Genomic DNA, 20,483 nt, shown 5'->3' on the forward strand with positions numbered 1-20,483 from the left:
GTTGGTGCCAAGTCATGGTAAATTCAACTCGTAAGGTATCTGGTGGGCAGTGTTTGGACAAAGATGAGCCAGCTTCAAGGCCACCCAGTTTGTTGGGTTATTTTCATGGCCATTTGTCTTCAACTCAGCTAAATTGAGGATTCTGTGAAATCAGGGGCAGTTGTACTTTCTTTACATCGCTACATTTGGCTTATTATTGAGCATATTAAGAAATGGTAAATAAATATTTTTTTTTTGAAGCTTGGAATGAGCAAAAAAATAAAATGACAACTTAGTTTTTCTTTCTTGCTTCTTTCTGCCTTTGTTGGGAATTTATTTTCCATTTAGATTTTTACTCAAATGTGCTGGTGCTCATTGTCAATTTTTAATAATAATTTTTATTTATACCTCTCAATATCTCATGTACCTACATACTTCCTCTCCTCAATAATCTTGATGAAACGATCCTAGACAAAGAAAACTCAAAAAAGAATATTTGATATCGTTGATTAGTGAAGTAGTTTTCCTCACTATTAGAAGTAAGCAAAATAAGAAATAATTGGGTAGATTTGAGAAGTATATAGCACACCATTCATTTAAAAGTGGAGGTGCTTTTTGCAAGGTAAAATTTAAAAAATTAATTGAAAATATGAAATCATATATTTCACCAAAAAGCATTATGGCTGTCAGGAAATTACTCTTGAGAATTCTTTAATTAGCTTATATAATGCAGTAAATATGGTTTTGTGAATGGAAGGTAATATGTAAGTGTAAATGCATAGAATCTTACAGGAATAAAAATGAAAATATAATTTACAATATTTGTAATTGCACAAAAGGTAAAGCATATATGCTGGAATATGCAAAAGTCAAATGCAAATTATTATGTGATTTCACTGTGGTATAATAAAAGCAAAGATATAAAATAGCTGAAAATTTTAACTTTTGAACCTAGTACAGTTAAGAATTATACTTGAGTTTGTATTTTTAAAGAATATTAATGCTGTATTATATATTTATTAATACTTTCCTTTGAGGGCACTTGCCATCAGCTTAATACAAGAAAAAAGAAAGGGCATGATAGAAACTTCCGGTCTCTGGATTATTTGATGTACTGTCCTCCAACATGAGCAGAGCTTATTCTGCTCTTCTTTGGACAGAGTTCCAATATTTATTGATGAGCGCGACCTCCTTTGATAGAGTGGTTTCACCATGTGATATAAACCCAGACAATTTGAGTTGGATACTGCTAGTCCACTTTTCTCACTATACAGATGAGGATACAGAAGCTCAGAAATATATTGTCATAAAAGTACTTATGCCATCTTCCTTTCCCGAAGAAGACCCAGTGTCTCTGAGAACCCTGGCAGTCACATGTATTAGGAATCGTCACTTCTGCTGTTGAGACCTATCTTGACCTGCAGGCCTCTAAGCTCAGGTTTGGTTGGTTTGGAGAATTGTGTTTGATAAACCTCTATGTAATCTTGGAAACCCTCTCACACCCCTGGACCCAGAAGTCAGGCAAGCACACTGTGTTGGACTCTTTCATTTTTCCCACTCACTTTCTGCTGTAGTTTCAGTGAAACCATTTGCTTATAAACCTTCCTTCAATCAGCCTAAGAGGAAAAGCAGATTCTACTTAGGCTAATCTTTCCATGTATATAGGAGAAAAGATGAAAGACTCTTCCTTAAGGTTTAGAAAAGCAAAAACACTATACTATTACAAAGGCATCGGTAAACTTTTATTTCTACTTTGGAGAAGAATGTCTGATTTTAGAGTTTAGAAGTTTGTAGTCCCATCCCCCATAGTATGTAGTTCACATTTCACAATTCAACACTATTAAGGGTTTCAATGACCATTTTTAATTATCTAGGCTTCAAGGAGACAACCTGGCAGAAAGAACAGAAGAGACATCACAAATACTTCATTCTCCAGATGAAATAATCCCCGATTCTTTGGGTAAGTTTTAAATTCAACAATATTTGTTGTAATTTTAGTGGCACTTGAATATTTTTAAAAAAAGAAGTTAAACATCTGCCCTTGGACCCTTGGACCTAATATCCACAGCTGCCAGTCATATGTCCACCACTCCTTCAGGATGTGTGTGCCAGGAGGTTAAGGGCAAAGGAGAAAAGGAAGCAAGAAGTGTGGATTCTGAACAGCAGCCTCTTAATGCGTATGCCTGATTAAGGTACAAACAGGTCAACTATACGTTGGCTACTCCCAAAATTATGTCACTAATTCCAACTTGTTTTTAGAACTTCACATTACCTACTTTCATTCTCGTATCATAGATCCTTTCAGTCTTCCCGGGCAGAAATGCCAATATCATACTTGCTACCCCTTCCTCTCTCTCAATCCTGTATTAAACTGGTCTCAAATCATGTCAATGAAACCTCAGAATTTCCTCTCCAAGCCAGCCTCCTCTTCATTCTCCTGATACTGCCTCATCTATACTTTTGCCCTCTTTTGCTGTCTAGTGTAACAGCCCTGTAAATAGGTTCTCCTCGTACTGTTTCACCCTTTATTTAGTTCATTATCTTTTAAAAAACAAAGCTGTTTGTTTCATCCCCATTTTCTATAGGACAAAATTCAAACTCCTTCACTTAGCATATTAAGTTCATGTCAGGACATTTTCTGAATAAATAATAAATAAGTAAACACATGCAAGACCACTACAATGATAGCCAAGGTACGTCACTACTTTCTCAGTCAGTGTTCTAGCAGGAAGCAGTTGGTGCATCCAGTTGGGGTAATTAGAAGGGACATTATAGGAAAATATTTTCCTTACTTCTGGATAGAGAAGGACATCTTAAACAAGATGCATAAAATTCCTAACCATAAAAGAAATATGGAAAAATTCAACTGTAGAAAGTTAAGAACTATTCATCAAAAGATACCAGAAAATGTCAATAGATAAGCCATAAAATAGGAAAATTTATTTGCAATATATTTGTCACTAAGCAAAGATTAATATTCAGACCACATAAGGAACATCTACAGTTTAATAAAGAAAAGATTAACAAATCAGTAGAAAAATAAACAACAGATACGAACAGACATTTCACAGAAAAGGAAACACAAATGGCTAATGAACGTATGAAAAATGCTTAACTACTCTGGTCATCAAGGAAAAGCAAGTTAAGACCACAGAGAGATGCTGTTTTAAAACCTTTTGTTTGGCATTAATTAAGAAATCTGGCAAAACCAAGTGCTGGTGAAGACAGATGAAAGGAAAGTCGTACACTACAAGTGGGGTATAAACAATTTTGGAAACAGTTTTCCATTATCTTAAACTCTTGAGCATTTATATAATCTAAAATCTAGAAGCTCCTCTTCTAGGTAAATATCTTAGAGAAACAAGTCTTACGTGCCATGAAATGTGAACTGCGCTTGTTATGTGAACAGCCCTTATTGGTATGCTCCCGGACGGGAAAATAGATACATCATGGAACTGTTAACACTGTAGGATCCTGAATGCATTTCAACTACACACATAGGATGGGTGAAATCAGTGGTGTGCTGGTAAATATTAGCAACTGTTTCTTTGAAAAAGAAAGCCCTGATTTGTAGAGAGTGGTGGTTTCCGTGATATAAATATTTCCGCTGTGGCTGGTTTCACACACCCAATCTGAAATGGCAGTTGGGTCTCTGAAATACCATTGGGTATGAGCAGGTTGCAGCTCACAGCTGAATGAGTCTTTAAAGCATAATGTTGGTTGAACAAAAGCAAGTTATAGAGAATGCCATTTTTGTAAAGCTCAAAACTAGCAAATCTAAATAATATATTCTTTAGGAAAATACACATAATTGATAAAGCTATATTTTAAGAAAAGAGTGAAAGACTCATAATGGTGGTTATCCCCCGGGGGGGGGGGAAGCAAGGAGATGGGATAAGAAAGGAGCTCACAGGTGTATGAAGGTTATTGGAAATGTTCTAATTCTTAAGTTAGGCGGTGGGTTTGTAACTTAAATATAATATTTATATATTATTATAAATGTATAATTTATATATACTTTTTATATGTCAAATATTACCTAATAAGCATTAAAAAATAAAGTGCTGTGGCAATATAAACCAATGCCAGTGTGGCACAATGCAAAGAGATGATAATACTTTATGTATGCTCACATCTGTTGTAGTAGTGATGGCATAAATCACTCTCCTGATAGACTTTAATGCTGACCGTCAAGGTTGAGCAATGTGTCCCCACCAACGTGGAGGCCCCAGGCTGACCATTCCTCCACACTCTTTTAGCTCCTGCGTCTCCTCACTGATATTATTTCACACTGATAAAGTGTGCCTTTACTTAGGCCATTCTTCCCTGACTCATAGTAAGTTCTTTCTCCTCTTCTCTGCCTGTTCAGATCCTGTGTTCTGAGATCATGTCAGGTCTCCCTGATGTCCAGCCCACACCAATGTTTCCCTTATGCAGCCCCTCATTGTTTTTGAATTACTTCTTGTGTGTTTGTTCTTCTCAACTCAATTGCATTATATGCTTCTTGAAGTTTTCTTGTGTTCCCCATTAGCACAATGCAAAACTAGACACAAGACAGATCTTATTTAACTATTCATCTGTTATTTTTTTAATTCTATCAAAACTACTCTAATTCACCAATTTCAGATACTGTATATCCTTCAACAATCACATTTGCATAATTATCAAGAATTGTAGGGATTTAAATTTCTTGAAAAATTAAACATGCACTTTAGTATGTTGTTGATTGTATTTACTTGCATCCATTGGGAAAAAATGCATTCATTAAATTTAAACTCCTTTCTTGAACTGCTTATATCCTGCATTCTTTACATTCAAATATTGGTAGATCTAATCAGTAAATTCCAAAGTAAGAGTTTCTGATTAAGTACATTCTTTTCCACTTAAGTTAGTCGAATCATGAAATCCAATAATTGAATTTTATTGACATTATCCAAAAGCACTAATGTGGTTTTTATGTCAACATTGTGATCTACATTGAGCTTGGCATCATAAACATAAATATTTCTATGAATAGGGGTAATTTTGTACATAGAAAACCTGTTGTGACACAGACGGCAAAAATAAAAATAATGACATGAAGAAGTTGAATGAAGCTGTACATTGTGATAAACTCAGTAGATTTCTAGGTTCTTACCAGCATGCCCAATCGACCATGAAAGCTAAGTTTCTAGTCCATGTGCAGTCAGAACCTGTTAGGTTTTAACAAAACTACTTTATTTTTCTATGCTACAGTTTCTTCATCTCTAAAATGAGGAGATAAACTCTTCAATATTTGACAACTTTAGAGACTCATTTTCTCCTCCATGTGATTAAAAAAAGCTCAGAAAATTCATTGCTTGTATTTTTAAAATCATGTATACTTATAAAAGAAATTGCTCTGGAGTAGGCAGGGCAAAATATTCACCCATCACTCATCATTAATAAGCAGTTTACTCAGAATACTTTAAAAAACATGGAGTCTACTCCTCCAAGCATGAAACACTAAGGTTTTATTTTCATGGTGTCTGTTGTTCCTACTAGCTTATTAGCTTGGTGCTCTATTACTAGATTTAGACTATTTAGTGGGGTCCTTTCAACTTAACTTTTAATATGTTCAGATAAGGAAAATCCACAAATATTCTGGCAGGACTTCACGATTGTCCTTCTACACAAAGCTGAATGGACTTTACCATATTATAGATCTCACTGGATATGACACCAATATCTAATAAGAATTCAACCAAAACAAGGACAGAACGGAATGTGAAACCATATAAAATTACCAATACCTTTCCTTTATAAATGTTCATTTTTGTTAAAAAATTAAGATCGTGAGGGTGTTCAAGTAAATTCCAAGAAAGGAAATGTCGTAGAAAATTAGCTTGCTAAACTTGGTTTGAAAGCACCTAGTAAAGGGTCTGGCAAATAGTATTTGTTGAATAAATTACTATAGAAATACACCAATAAATCGATGAATGAATTGAATAATACATGTGAGAAAAGTCGAACAGAATGACAATACCTCTTTAAAACCATTAATTACTCAGTGAGAGGAACTTGAAAACTCATGTATAGTATAGTATTTTTAACTTTAATAAATCAGCAAATCCACTAGAGTGTGGGTTTTCTTCTACTATATATGAAATAACTTGCTTTGTAATGTAGGATAAAACATTTTAATATTATTTATTTATTAAGTTAATATTCTACTCAAATAAGAATTTCAACACACAAATAAAACAGGAAAAATACTGAGTGAATACTAAAATTACACTAGTATTTGCTCACAGTTCGTAGAACATAAATTGTGGCAGACTTAAATTGTGCTAATTTATACATCCTCATTTAAAGAGTCTATTGTCACCCTTACAACTGGGTTTTAGTAGATAAGAAATTCAAATATTCTTTGTAAGTGGATGAATATTTTTGAATTTGGTGTGATTCTCATCATCTATCCTGATCTTATGAACAAAAATTGGCTTCTTTTTGATGTCTGTGTTCTATTTAGAAGGGTGATAGGTATGATTTATAAATTTATCTACAACTTGAGAAGGTATGTGGTTTCCCCAAAGCAATTTTTATGATGGAAAGAATTCCATGTTCTAAAATGGAATCTACATTTACATCTAGATAAATGATGTGCCCTGAGATTTAGTATTTTTCTTCTCGAAAGTAAAATTTTGAATTATCAGAGATAGAGAGAGTTCCATGGTTCAAAAGCTAGGGCTGTGGATTTTGCTAAGCTTTCTATAGTCTCTTTGGTCTTGGGTGGCCATTAAGGGTTTGAAAGATTTAATGCTCTGGTTTTCTTCCCAGAGCACACATTTTATGCAACAGAAAAATCTGTGTCCATGTGTATGTGAATCTGAAGGGAAATCTTCTTTAGGGATTCATATGGCTTTTTCAAATGTTAATAAATAAAAAGTCTCCAGTGGTTTAAAATACCTGTCTCTTAACTGATTTTTTTGATTCGAAGGTATTAAAACACAGACTATTTCTAGATGTGCCATATATCTATCTTTATTGCAGAATTCTTTATAACCCATAGAAATACTTGTTATAATTAATTTAACTCGGCACACATATGGAAAGAATTGCCATAATTTTAATCACATATTTGAAAGTCACTACTCACCCACTCCTCAATCTATTCAAGCTAAGTAACCGCAAATTCTTGCTCGATGCATTAAAATACGAAACCCACCACCATTTCTCCAGACTTCTCAGGATTTTCTGTGCCATTTAAAAGAGAGAAAAGGATGGCACTTAAATTGTGTAGCCAAAAAACAAAAGAACAACCAGTTTGGTCACTTTAATATGCTTTTCATAATAGGTTTATATATCAGAGAAATAATAAGCAATATATGACTATAATTTATTCATTCTTTTTGTAAAAATAGATTCCTTACCTGGGACTGAAGAAGCGCTAGTGGAGGAGGATGAAGAATTTGAGAAAGGGTCTAAATTACCAGGACCTGTAAGTATAGCCATTTACTTTTTATTTTCATCTCTAAAACTAATGTATGTCACTAACGGGAAAACCTAAAAGGAAGAGGAAGGAATAGGAAACAATATTTTTTAAAGCAAAGAATATTTTTAAGTGTACCTCCAGGATTTCCCACAGATTCACGCGTGGTGGCTGTATCAGGAGGTGGCCACCCTGGTCACAGGTACACAGCAAGGCTGTACTAAACTCTTTTGAAAATTAGGGAAGAAGATTTGAATGAGGTGGGAAAAATCTAAGTTCTGTTATTAGTAACTACTTGCTTGTGCACGTGAACATTCTAAAAGATTATGAGCTGCCATCTTAAACTTCAATGTTTACCTATACATATCTTGATAGAAAAATAAGTGTTTTGCGTATTCTGAAAGTTGACGTATAACTTATGTACATATATCTCTTCAATAGAGTATATTGGGAGAAAACCACTAGGTTTAAGATTTTCAATGCAATTTAGTGTTGAAAGAATAAATACAAGGGATGGCCTGGTGGTATAGTGGTTAAGTTCATGAGCTCTACTTTGGCAGCTCCGGGTTTGCAGGTTCAGATCCTGGGCTCAGACCTAGCACTGCTCTCAAACCATGCTGTGGCGGCATCCCACATACAAATTAGAGGAAGATTGGCACAGATGTTAGCTCAGCAATAATCTTCCTCAAGCAAAAAGAGGAAGATTGGCAACAGATATTAGGTCAGGGCCAATCTTCCTCACCAAAAAAATAAATAAATAAAAAAGGAAAAAAAAGAATAAATACAGAGAAACTGAAATTTACATATAAATTCTAAATATAAAGTTTATAAAAGATTCTGAGTTGCTATTGAAATGACTATGCAATCTTGCATTATCCTAAATTTAATATTTAGACTGGGTTTATAAACTATAATGTTCTCTAAATTAGTTTGCTAGGGTTGCTATACTAAAGCACCACAGACTGAATGGCTTAAAAAAATAGAACTTCATTGTCTCCCAATTCTGGAGAGAGAAGTCAAGGTCCAAGTGTTAGCAGGGTTGGTTTCTTCTGAGGCTTTTCTTGGCTTGCAGATGGCCATCTTCTCCCTGTATCTTCGCATTGTCATCCCTCTGTACATGTCTGTGTCCTAATCTGCTCTTCTTATAAGAACACCAGTCATACTGGATTAGGACCATGCTAATAATCTTATTTAACTTCCCTACCTCTTTAAAAACCCTATCTCCAAATACAGTGACATTTTGAAGTGCTGGAAATTAGGATTTTGACTTGTAAATTTTGGGGGAACACAATTCAGCCCATAACAGTCTCTGATGAGATTATATTATTTGGATCACAGGATTCGATTGAGAGTACCACATTTTCCAATGGATTTCATAATAAAATTAATTTAAAAATTACTGATAAAATTAATGTATCTGTTCATATGTCACTTGCTCATTGAAGCTTCCTTGACTGTATTTAAAAGTTTGAATTTCTCTGCTTTATTTTTCTATATGTACTTATCACCCTCTACCATACTGTATAATATACTTGTTTTGTTTATTGTCCGTCTCCTTCCACATAATATAAGATCTAAAAGGGCAAGAAATTTTGTTCTTTTTTTCACATCTGCATCCTTAGAAGAGTGCCTAAACATAGTAGGCGCATAATACATATAGGTTGAATGAATGAAATTATTTAGCAATAATTTCTCACCATGAGATGAAAAGTACCATAATTCCTCATACTCCAAAATGGTAGAACCTTAGAAATAGAACAAACCATGGCAGCCATCTAGTTCAGCCCTTCCTCTCCCCTACCTCAGTATGATACGCTGTTATCCCACCTTCACCCAATGCAGGGGCACCCATTTTATTGATAAGGAAACAGAAAGTCAAAGAAGCTTGATAACTGGACCACGGTTCCAAAGCTAAAAGAGTATTGAGGTCAGGAGTCGAGCACTAGTCAATTTTCCTTCTACTTCACATTTCTTGATATTTGTAGTGCCTTTCTATTTCTTTTATAAACAGTTTATTCCTATTTGTTAGACATTTTCTTATCTTCCTCACAACCACTTGTAACCATCGATCTTAGTTCTACTCCTGGGATAATAGCCTGAGTCCAATCTGTCTTCCTTTTAACTGATCGCCCGATGTTAGAAGCTGTTAGCATTTCCCATCTGAGAATTTTTTCAGCCAAAACACAATTTGTTCCTTCAACCAATTTTTACATCATGTAGTTTTCAAAGACTTCATACCGCTGATGCTTTCTCTGAATACATTCTTGTTTGCCAAGTCCCTTATAAAGCGTGGGTTATGCCACAACTAAACCTGGGGTTCCAGATAATGTTCCCACATCAGAAAGTATAATGGAGTATGTAGTTGGTACAAATATTATCTTTGGATAACATCTGGGATTATATTAACTTTTTTTTTAAGGCGCTTTCTGGCATTTATAAACTTCAGTGTGTCTCCGTAATCTCATGATGATAAAAGCATGCCATCATTGAGGTTACAATAATCTGTCATTCATCACTTTTTGCAAAGATTGTTTCATCATCTGTGAATTCCACCAAAGCCCATATTCTCCCTCATATGTAAATGGATACCATTAGATTCTTTTTTTAATTACTTTCTTTTTTTTTTTTTTAAAGATTTTATTTTTTCCTTTTTCTCCCCAAAGCCCCCCGGTACATAGTTGTGTATTCTTCGTTGTGGGTTCTTCTAGTTGTGGCATGTGGGACGCTGCCTCAGCGTGGTCTGATGAGCAGTGCCATGTCCGTGCCCAGGATTCGAACTAACGAAACACTGGGCCGCCTGCAGCAGAGTGCGTGAACTTAACCACTCAGCCACGGGGACAGCCCCTTTAATCACTTTCTTAAATCAAGTTTTATCCTGTCCATAGGATTTGGTTTACTTAATATTACCTAAATATCCAAAGGAGAAAAGAAAAGAAATGAGCTTTTTTGGTTAAATTTCTGCTGAGTGATTGCAAACTGACCTTTAGAGGTTTTTGCTTTCTTTTCACAGTGCTCACATAGTGCGTTCCTAATGCAAAAATTTGTTCTAAGTCAAATTTACTTACTTTCATTTTTCATTCATTAGATTTTGAATTTTTAAAAATTCTACAATTCTATTTAGTGTCAAATTAAGCATTTTGTTCTTTTTGGAAGTATATGGAATATAAACAATACATGGATAATAAATTAATATCAGGACCCTGAACATAATTTCTAGATAGCAACTACTTTTATTATGAAGAAAATGTGGATTTTTCAAAAAAAATTATGTCGGATTGATGATATTTTAGATGCAAATTCCCTAAATATTATTTCTTAGGACTGTAGTTTTGGTAAATCAAGAAGAAAATTGTGGCTTTATCTAAATTTTAATGGCAAATTGCAACAAAAGACAACTTTTTTCTCTATTACCTTAAGCAGTGTAGAATAGTTCAAAGTAAATTTCAAATTTTGAGTCATATCCTGCAAAAATATAAATATGCCACAAATGTTGAAAACTATTTAGGGTGGTTTCAATGCATGTTCTCTCTATTTGCTAACTTTCCATGTTGGGTATTGGATATTAATAAGTGGGTAATAAATTCTTGGAAACTTTTTTACTCAGTGGCTTAACCTGTGTTTAAAATATTTCATGAATATTTTGTGAATACTTGAGTGAGGTAAAAGCAACATTTAGATGTACATTTTTATCCTCTCCTAAGTGAGCAAGTCATTCTTTTGGAATTTCCCTCTCCTCCTCCTCCTTCTGTGTTCTGGAATGTCTCTTAACATAGCTACATCTTGTGAAGATTTAAGCCGAATTTGTCAGACGGATCTATTTATTTAAAATGAACCAAAAAAAAGAGAATCTTAGGAAGAAAATATTAAGCAGTAGATATTGATTATGACCTTTTAGTTCATGATCATAGTGCATAATTTTTTGTAGACCAATGATCCATAAAGACTTAATATCAATGATTTTTTAATGTCACAATTCCTATAGCTTTCTTAATTTTCAAAATTCTATTTTGTTTTGAAAGTATTAAACAAACATGAGCATAATGGGAAGATGAAAAGATAAGAAAGACATTTATCATTCAATATCTTATTGACATTTTTCTTTTTTCCTTGGTAAATATCTTATTTATTTTGTTCATTAATCAATACCGACCAGCCCATTATGAGCTGACTCCCATAAGACTTTATGTAACTGGTCATCATTTCTTAGTTAAAGTCGAAGAAAAATTAAAAGAAAGACTCCAGTAGGGAAAGGTTTCCTAAAATTCCCAGGAGTTAAAAAAGTTATATTTATAGTATATTTTCCCTCTGCAGAATTTTATTTATTTGAGGAGATACGTAAAACTAACTAAAACGATAGCAGTAATAATACTGATATCACCTATTTGTATAGCACTTTTTAATTGTTTAGCGTTTTCACATACTTAATATCAAATGTCTCTGAATTTTGCAGGTCCTGTGACTTACCACTTAGACTTGTTAATTATACATTCAATTTTCTTGGTAATGTAGAGGGCTATTCAAATTATCTGTTTCTTATTGGATGAGTTGTGATAGATGCTTCTGTGAAGTCAGTAATACTCTAAGTTTTAGACGACAATGCTGAGCTTCCAAAAGATCTGGTGATTTGTCCCAGGTCACAGAGACAGGGCAGAACTAAAACATATTTCCCAGTACCCAAACTCTCTTTCACAGAACTTCCCAGGGTCCATACAATTATTAAGGCGCTGAAGCCACTATTAAATAGCACGTGTAATATAGAAAGGATAAAAATTAGGCCATTATCAGTAGCCAATATCAAAGATAGAATTATTCGTTAGATTAAGTAGATAGTGAAAAAGTAGAAGTTTGAGGGATTGGATCATAAGATGGGTAGATTTTTATTGGAGGAAGGGATCAGTAAGTTTGGAACACAAAAGGACTAGTCTTGCTTGGGTCCTTAACAATTGGAGAAGTCTAAGAAACCATGGCAGTGTCACAAGAAGGGAATCTTAAAATTAGGAAAATGCTCAGTAGGAAAGTGAAAAGGAAAATAACACGTGTCTAGGAAAAATTCCTGTGGCAAACCTGATCCAAAAGTTAGACTCAGGAGATTCCAGAATCATCTTAATAAAGTGTCTACTTAGCTGGATTGGAGCTAAACTTTGATCACTTATAAGCTTGACTAGTGTTGTTCTTTGTTGATTAGTAAATAAACAAAACATTTTGTTTATTGATGTTCTAGGGACAAATGAATGGCTTTTTTCTTTATTCTCATTCTCCACTGATTCTTTCTACTTCTACTCTCAAGTAGTAAGGTATGGACCTAATTGTCTGAAGTTGGAATTTCCCACATATAATACGTTTTCCCAAGAACCCATGAATATGAACTTAAAAAAGAAAAGATTTGGGTTATATGTATATGTATATATATTATATGTATATAATTCTCTTTTGATACAAACTATAATTGGAAGCCATGAAGATAAAGAAAGATTTATGTGCATACGTCCAGTAACACACAACTGACATACAAATTCAGAAAACAGTTTTGATAGGAAGGGCATTTTTCCTAAATGAATTTCTTTTTATGGGAAAGAATTAGGTAAATTGATTTTTGTTAATTTTTAAAATTTTTATTCAGCCACTGAAGCACTTAGGTCAGCAAAGAGTTCTACCTGCATTTCTATTCCATATCTGATTGTTAATTATCACAGTGCAATCCTCTGATAACAAATCTGGGGTGCTCTTGGGAATGATGTTTAGAGAGGAATTCCACTAAACACAATGAGCACGGATTGCTGAGATTTAAGGAAAATTTTGCATTCTACTAAAATCATATGACTTTCACAATAGGCGGATGCACAAATGCCTTTTATTTCTCTACTCTAGAAACCTGCATACTACTTTCAAGCCAAATAGCATTGTCCCCTTGGAGATTAGTTCCTTTTATCCCATTTCTTTTCCCCATATCTTTACCTCTTGTCTTGTAAGACATGCTGAAGAAGACCTATATATTTAGAAGATGTAAAACTACAAAATTATCACTTAGACTTGACAACAAGCATAAAAAGAATTGTACCGATAGCTTTCCAGATGGGTATGAATTTTTGGTGAACATTTAGACTATTTTCTTAACTATGAATTTTGATACCGCTACTTTCTACCTTGTTCCTTACTAATATTGTTCCTCCCTACACACAACCCTCTCATCATGAAAGTTTTGTCTGTTTCATCAGCCTCACAACTTGTCATTTTAAATGTCTTCAACAAAAATCTTCCAGATTGTTTTTCAAACCCAAGTATAATTTTATGGAAAGTAAATTGTTGCATATATTTTAGAGGGTTTATAATTGTATGTAAATTGATTTAAATAGCTGGTCAATGGAAGCAATGTTGAATGAGTAGGTTAATGAACAAGTTGCAATTTTTTCTTACCTTGTATATCTAGCGTGGAAAAATAGGCACACAGCTAACATTTATGGAATTAAGGCTAAACATATTTCAACTTGTACTCTTGCAAGATGAAAAAAAAGAGAAATTAATGTTCATTATCATCTCACCAAATAGAAGTAATAAATTATGGTGGATTCTGTCTCTTGAAAGATACTGTTGACATATTGCTGGCAGCTAATTGTAGCAATGAATTGTCAGCTAAAGAACAGCAATTACTACACATTTTGCTCAACCCTAAAGGTTTTTTACCATTTCTTTTTCCTTCTAGCCTGTGGAATTTTGATTGGTTTTTATCACTCACAGATCTAGGACACCAATAAAAGTGCTTAAAACTAAGTACTTTAGTAGGCAAGTTATCTAACCAAATTTTGGAATATAGTGGGATTTTATCTTTTGACATTTCAGGTTTCTTGATTTCTAACACAAAGAAAATGGAAATATTTGCCCAAATCGATGTAAATATTTTTTGAAACTTCTATGAATTTTTAAAAGGTAACTTCTAACACTTTTGTATCGGAAAAAATAGCCTAAGATGATCAAGTAGGACATAATAAGTATAAAACATTGATTGTAGCTTTCATAATTAATCAATTTCTTTACATAATTTCACTGTTTTTCCATTAGTAAAATGATGAAATTATATCTTGGGATCAGTTAAATCTGCATTTTATTTTTAAGATAATTGGAAGGAAGAGGGGCCTAATATGCAATGATGTAGAATAAGTACAATTTATTTGTAAGCAAATAATACCCAAAAATATATATGACATCATGCCAGTAATGTCCTGAGACCCCAACTCATGATGAGTCCATTCATTCTTATAAATATGGTGGGCAAAAGAGAAAATGTATTTTGATGCTTTCAGTATTTTGAAGTTGTTGCTAGTTATTTATTAAAATGATTGCCAGCTACTGCAAATTTCATTGACTGGTATATACATAGACTAAAGAGGAAGAAAAGCAATACGGATTCTGTTTGTGTAGTGAGGTAAAAACGCTATCCATACTCTGATTATGAAGTGTGGAAGTTGTGTGCTGGAATGGCCTATTTGTGTGTGAAACACAGTAAGTTTATATTCAGTCCCCTAGTGGGGATGCAAATACATTAAGATCCCCACAAATGTTTCCCTTGCATGTTCATCTTCTTCAGCTAAGAAAACTATATAGATTACATTAAAATGGTTGGATGTGCAGTGCTTTCCCAGAGAAGCTTAAACATTTGTGGGCTCCCTTTCTTCTCAACCACATTAAATCTAGTCAAGATCATTGTTTTGCCTATTATGAGAAGTGATCATGTATAAGTCTGAGTCTCAGGAATGTGCTGACTCAAACTGAAAAAATATTACATATTCCTGCTGTTATGTTGATCTAAGATGATGTGTATTAAAAGAGCATAAGGGAAAAAATTATTTTAGGAACTATATTTGAAAGGATTTTGACTGTTGGGTCATATTGAATGATCATCCCCCTTTTTAAGATATTGAATCTTTTTTCCTCTTTTCAATGCATAGATTTTTAGAGATTTCCAAATGTTAATAAATATTAACATCAATATCAATATTAGATTTGCAAAATATTTTTGAACTACAATTTGGTGTTACTGCCTATTGTCTCTGTTACAGTTTTCTTTATTTCAAATTTTTTTATTATAAATATAATAATATTTAGTATAAAAAATTTTGGAAAATTCAGTAAAGAATATAATTTAAAATCCAAATACCATAACAGAGAAATATGAACTTTCATGTTTTGTCTTATTTTTCCAGTATTTTTATGCATGTATATCTATAAATATGTCATATCATAATTTAAATTTTGGACTATAGTTCATAAGCAGCTTATTCTGCTTTGCTTCATGTTATGGAACATAATGACAATAGTCTCACATAAAATTCTTTGTAAACCTAATTTTATTATCTTTGTATTATTGCACCTTATCTGTTTTAGTACCTATTAGATCAAATATCCTCTTTTTAAAGTTTAAGCCTTTAATTTTAGTATCAAACTGTAATATAGAGCTGTTATATTTGAATTAATGTTAGCTTTTTATGTTAGATATTCTCAACTAGTTTGTCCCAGGCTAATAATGATGGTCGTGAACTGGTGACACATATGTTGGGATCCAGGCATTCCGCCCTCCCAGGAATTGTTTTGGGTCTCATTCTGGTGCAAATAGCCTATACCAGGACCCACTGTGTGTTGTACAAGTGTTATTTTCTATGTTTGTTTCGATGTGAAAAAGGCTGGGAAACACTACTGTAGGTTGCTTCTTAGATTTTGGGCTTAGAAATAACTCTCTGGAGATGAACTGTGCACAAAATCATTGTCAGTGTCTCAGTGTTTTCCTCAGGCTATTTTCCTGAAAGGGTCAGAGTATGAACTGTTTTGAAGTTCTTGATACATACCAGAAAAAGTCCAGTTGCCACTTTAACCAGGAATCTTCCAATCCTCTCAAAACTAGAATTAAGTATTCTCTTAAAAAGAATAAACAAAAAATTCACACAATTAATCTATCATCCTGATAAATGTAAAGTGGAATATTTTTAGTTCTTAAAGTTGAATTTCTTTGTTTACTAGTAAATTTCCTTGATTCCTAGTAAACAATTTTTACCGTGTTTATTAGACTCATGTATTTCCATTTTTTATGATTTTTTTTGTGATATGGCCATATTTCTTTTGCGTTGTTTTCCTATTGATTTGTTAGTATTCATATGCATCAAAAATAATGACTTGTTCCATTTTATATTTGTGGCATGTACTTTTAGTAATTTTTCTTTTGCCTTTTAATGTTTATGATAGTTTTTTATTATACTGAAACTATACTTTTCTGTTTCTAGTTTCTTTCATTCCTTTTAGACATAGCTTTCTCTCCCCAATATTAGATAAATATTTACCTAAAAGCTCTTTACATTTCCCCCTCAAATTCTTTAATCAATTTTGAGTTTATTTTGGTGGTTATTATGAGGCAAGGATCTAAATTAATATATTCTCAAATAAAATTTGCTAGTGTCATTTGTTTTTGAGAGCCCGACCCTTTCTTCTTAGTTTGAATTTTTTCTTTTCATTTTAATTTACTAGACGTAATAATGTCACAACCAATATTTATTTAATATTAATTTTTGCCAGGTACTTTACAAACGTTTTCCCTTATTCTTTGCCAACAGGTCTTTATTACCCAACTTGTAGAGGGGAAGACTAAGATTTAGGGAGATGCAATAACTTGCCTTAGATCTCTCAGTTTTGTAAGTCAAGAAGCCAGATTGCATCTAATCCGGGTGACCCAAATCCAGGGCCTGCTCCCCGTCTGACCAAGGGAGAGTTAGCCTCCATTGACTTGTCTACCATCTTTGTTTTATTGTAACTTTACATGTTTTAATTTAAAGTAGATACAGCTCTCCCTTTCATTCTTATTTTACAAAATCAAATAATTTAACCATCATACAATAACCAGCTGTTCTTATTACAGCAATGAAGCATGACTTCTTGTATGATTGTTTTTTTAAATCTAGGTTTAGGGTTTTGCTCTTTCGAGAGAAGCTTGGTGAATCATTTGCCAGAATACAGGAACCTACTCATCAGTTTGTGCAGATGGTTTAGTTTGCTTACATAAAAAAGCACTTCATCTAGTGATTCTCAGAGTTTCCGAAACAAAGCTTAAATGATATTCACAAGAATCTTATAAATTAGAAACAGATTTGAATACTTAACTTTCAGTTATTTGCTTCAATATATTGGAACATTTTGATTCAGAAATAACACCAGCTTCTTGGGAAAAAGAGAAGCTGAGTAATTTGTAAGTAGATATCTCCCTATGATGTCACAGCTATAAAAAGCTATTCAGATTTCTTAAGAATCATGAATCAGATGTCTGTATTTATTTTATTTAAATCTGAATTTCTGGAACTTGTCATTTCCTTTTTAAGTTTCACTGATGCTTTTAAATGTTTATTAAGAAAGTATTTGCATCCCAATGTTAAGAAAGCAGGCATGTTGTAAAAGGGAATTTCTTGAAAGAGGATGTAATCAAAGAAGAAATATAAAGGGTTTATTGCTTAAGGAGACAAACTTCAAATGATGTCAAGAAAATGTAATCAAGAATTACCACACATCTTTACTTAGAGATGGCAAACGTTGAGAAATATCTATGTAGAGTCTACTCTTCTAGAAGGGACAAAAATATCCCAGCCTGGGAGATCTGCTTCCAAGGACAATGAAATGAGAGGGAACAGTACTCAGACCTTGAACATGCAAGTCATTTATCTCTGTCAGAGATGCCGTTTCCTTACACTCATCTCTTCTGTGGTTCCACCACTTGAGACCGTGTTTGTGATCAACTTGGGGGAAATCAATAATGCTTTGGTGGATTTACCGCCCCCCCCCCCCCCCCCCCCCCCCCCGCCCACCAGATTGCATTTCTGGTGGATCCTAGGATGAGTGAACACCTCCTGACTCTTAATTTTACTTGCATGCCCAACATAGCTCCCACCTCCAGATCTCCTCTGTTTTCATCTCTTTCTTCTGACCAACCACCCCACCATCACCAGAAACTTCTTCCTACAGAATACTGCCACTCTTTCTCTCAGTCAACTGATCTGGGGAACCGGGAACCATCCTACATCCCTCTGTCTGCCTCACTCCTTGGTCAGGGAAGTCACACCATCTTAATATCCCTGCACTACTGTTTCAAGTTATTTGTCCACATGAAAGTCCAACCTAGGAATTCTCATCTGGTGGATGGTGGACTGCAAGCCCTCTAGGGAGCCAGGCCTTCCTGCTTGAGACTCACTGCTGTAGATGTTGAGGGATGTGTAGAAGGGGAAACTGATTAAGAATGGCTAGCAACTCTCGTAGACTGTATTCCACTTGAAATTCCCCTGGCTGTAACCATGTAATATGCTCTAGATTTGCCTACATTCACTTATTTAAAATTGTATGACTGCTGTGAGATAATTTTGTTTATCTCCATTTTTAGACGGAGGAACTAAGTCTTAGAGAAGGTAATGGTTGTAGTATGACTGGAACCTGCTATAGACTGAATATCTGTATCCTCCAAAATCCAAATGTTGAAACCTGTTCCTCTGATCGCTGATGTGTAATGTAGAGATCCCTCTAATCTAATGTGATGGTACTTGGAGGTGGGGCCTGTGGGAGGTGATTAGGTCGTAAAGGTAGAGCCCTCGTGAATGGGATTAGTGCCCTTATAAGAGACCTCAGAGAGCTCCCTTGCCCCTTTCGCCATGTGAGAATGCAAGAAGACCGCCATCTATGAACCAGGAATTGGGCCCTCACCAGACGACACACAGAATCTGCAGGCACCTTGATCTTGGACTTACCAGCCTACAGAACTGTGAGAAATAAATTTCTGCTTATAAGCCACTCAATCTATGATACTTTGTTAAACCAGCCTGAACAGACGAGGACAGAACCCAATCTGTCGTACTTCAGAGCCACAGTCGCCCACTCTATGGCACTGCTGGGATTCAAGGCCTCACTTTTCCACTTGTGTTTAGAAGCCGACGAGCACACCCTTGTGCTTCAGGGAGCACCTTCTGGGCCCTGCTTCCCTTCAGCCAGAGCAGTTCCAGTGTTATCTGTGCTATACATAAGGTTTGGATATAAGATTTGTTTTGAAAATAAGAAATGTCCTGCTATAACAAACTGAAAATTACTGTTCAGATTATTCAGAAATTTGAGTATTTATTTTCTTATAGAGCACTAACATTAACATATAGCTCTCTGTTCCTTTTGCATCATGTGAATAGATTTATATTTTTTATTAAACTCTTTAAGGGTTCAAAGGTTGAGAGAACTACGAAAGCTATTTCTTTACGAGAAAATTTATATTAGAGATTTTTTGAAGGGCTTCGAGGTTCTGGAAAACCATATTTGGTTTGGTCAAGTAACAAACACATTCAATTATATTAAGCAAAAGGATATTAAACTTTTTCAAGACTGATAAAATTAGATATAGGAGGCCACAGTTATAATTTCTTATTCTTTAAATTATTTGCAAGTATGTCTGATAAATTCAGTCCTTATAGATTTAGTTAAATATTTGACTGCATCTTTGAATCATTCCTCAACTTTAGAGAGAGAAAAGAAATAAAACTCCGTAAATGTAGCAAGTCATGAATAAATGAAAATAGTCAGAAATTCATGAGGAAGTGTTTTATACTCAAGGACTGACCCTAGCCAACCTTATCACTTTCATTTTCAATGGACATTACATTTAAACTCTATTACTCCTAATCCAAATTTGTAAAACATCAAATTTCCACTTCTTTCTCTTTTTGTGAGCCTGCTGAATTATTTAGATTCTGTCCTGGGAGGCTGGTTGTACAGAATGAGGTTGGTTCATGACCTTCAATTCAACAACCCCCCTGTAACAGTGAGGAAACCTCCTTATTCTACTGTTGACTGGTTTCCTGCTAGACGACAGAAGCCTGAAGTTCTTCATTTCTTAGACGAGTGGCTTTTTCATACAGCTGTTGACATAAAAGGAAAGCAAAGAAACTTAATAAATCATCTTTTGTATACTGGAAATTCAACCATAGCATACTCATTTTATCTGTGGTTTTTCAGTCTTTGCTCAGCCATGATGTGCAAATGTCAAATAAATAGT

The 20,483-nt window shown here is 34.2% G+C and overlaps 1 protein-coding gene across 1 annotated transcript in view; it reads left to right on the forward strand.

The window, feature by feature from the left end:
• C16H8orf34 (chromosome 16 C8orf34 homolog) overlaps nucleotides 1–20,483 on the forward strand; it is a 371,062-nt gene that overhangs the window by 280,843 nt on the left and 69,736 nt on the right. Inside the window, exons 9-10 of the mRNA XM_046642279.1 lie at nucleotides 1,854–1,939; nucleotides 7,362–7,438. Coding sequence (XP_046498235.1) covers nucleotides 1,854–1,939; nucleotides 7,362–7,438 — 163 coding nt within the window. The remainder of the gene's footprint in view (nucleotides 1–1,853; nucleotides 1,940–7,361; nucleotides 7,439–20,483) is intronic.

Source organism: Equus quagga, chromosome 16, assembly GCF_021613505.1.
Source record: "Equus quagga isolate Etosha38 chromosome 16, UCLA_HA_Equagga_1.0, whole genome shotgun sequence".
Classification (NCBI taxonomy): Eukaryota; Metazoa; Chordata; class Mammalia; order Perissodactyla; family Equidae; genus Equus; species Equus quagga.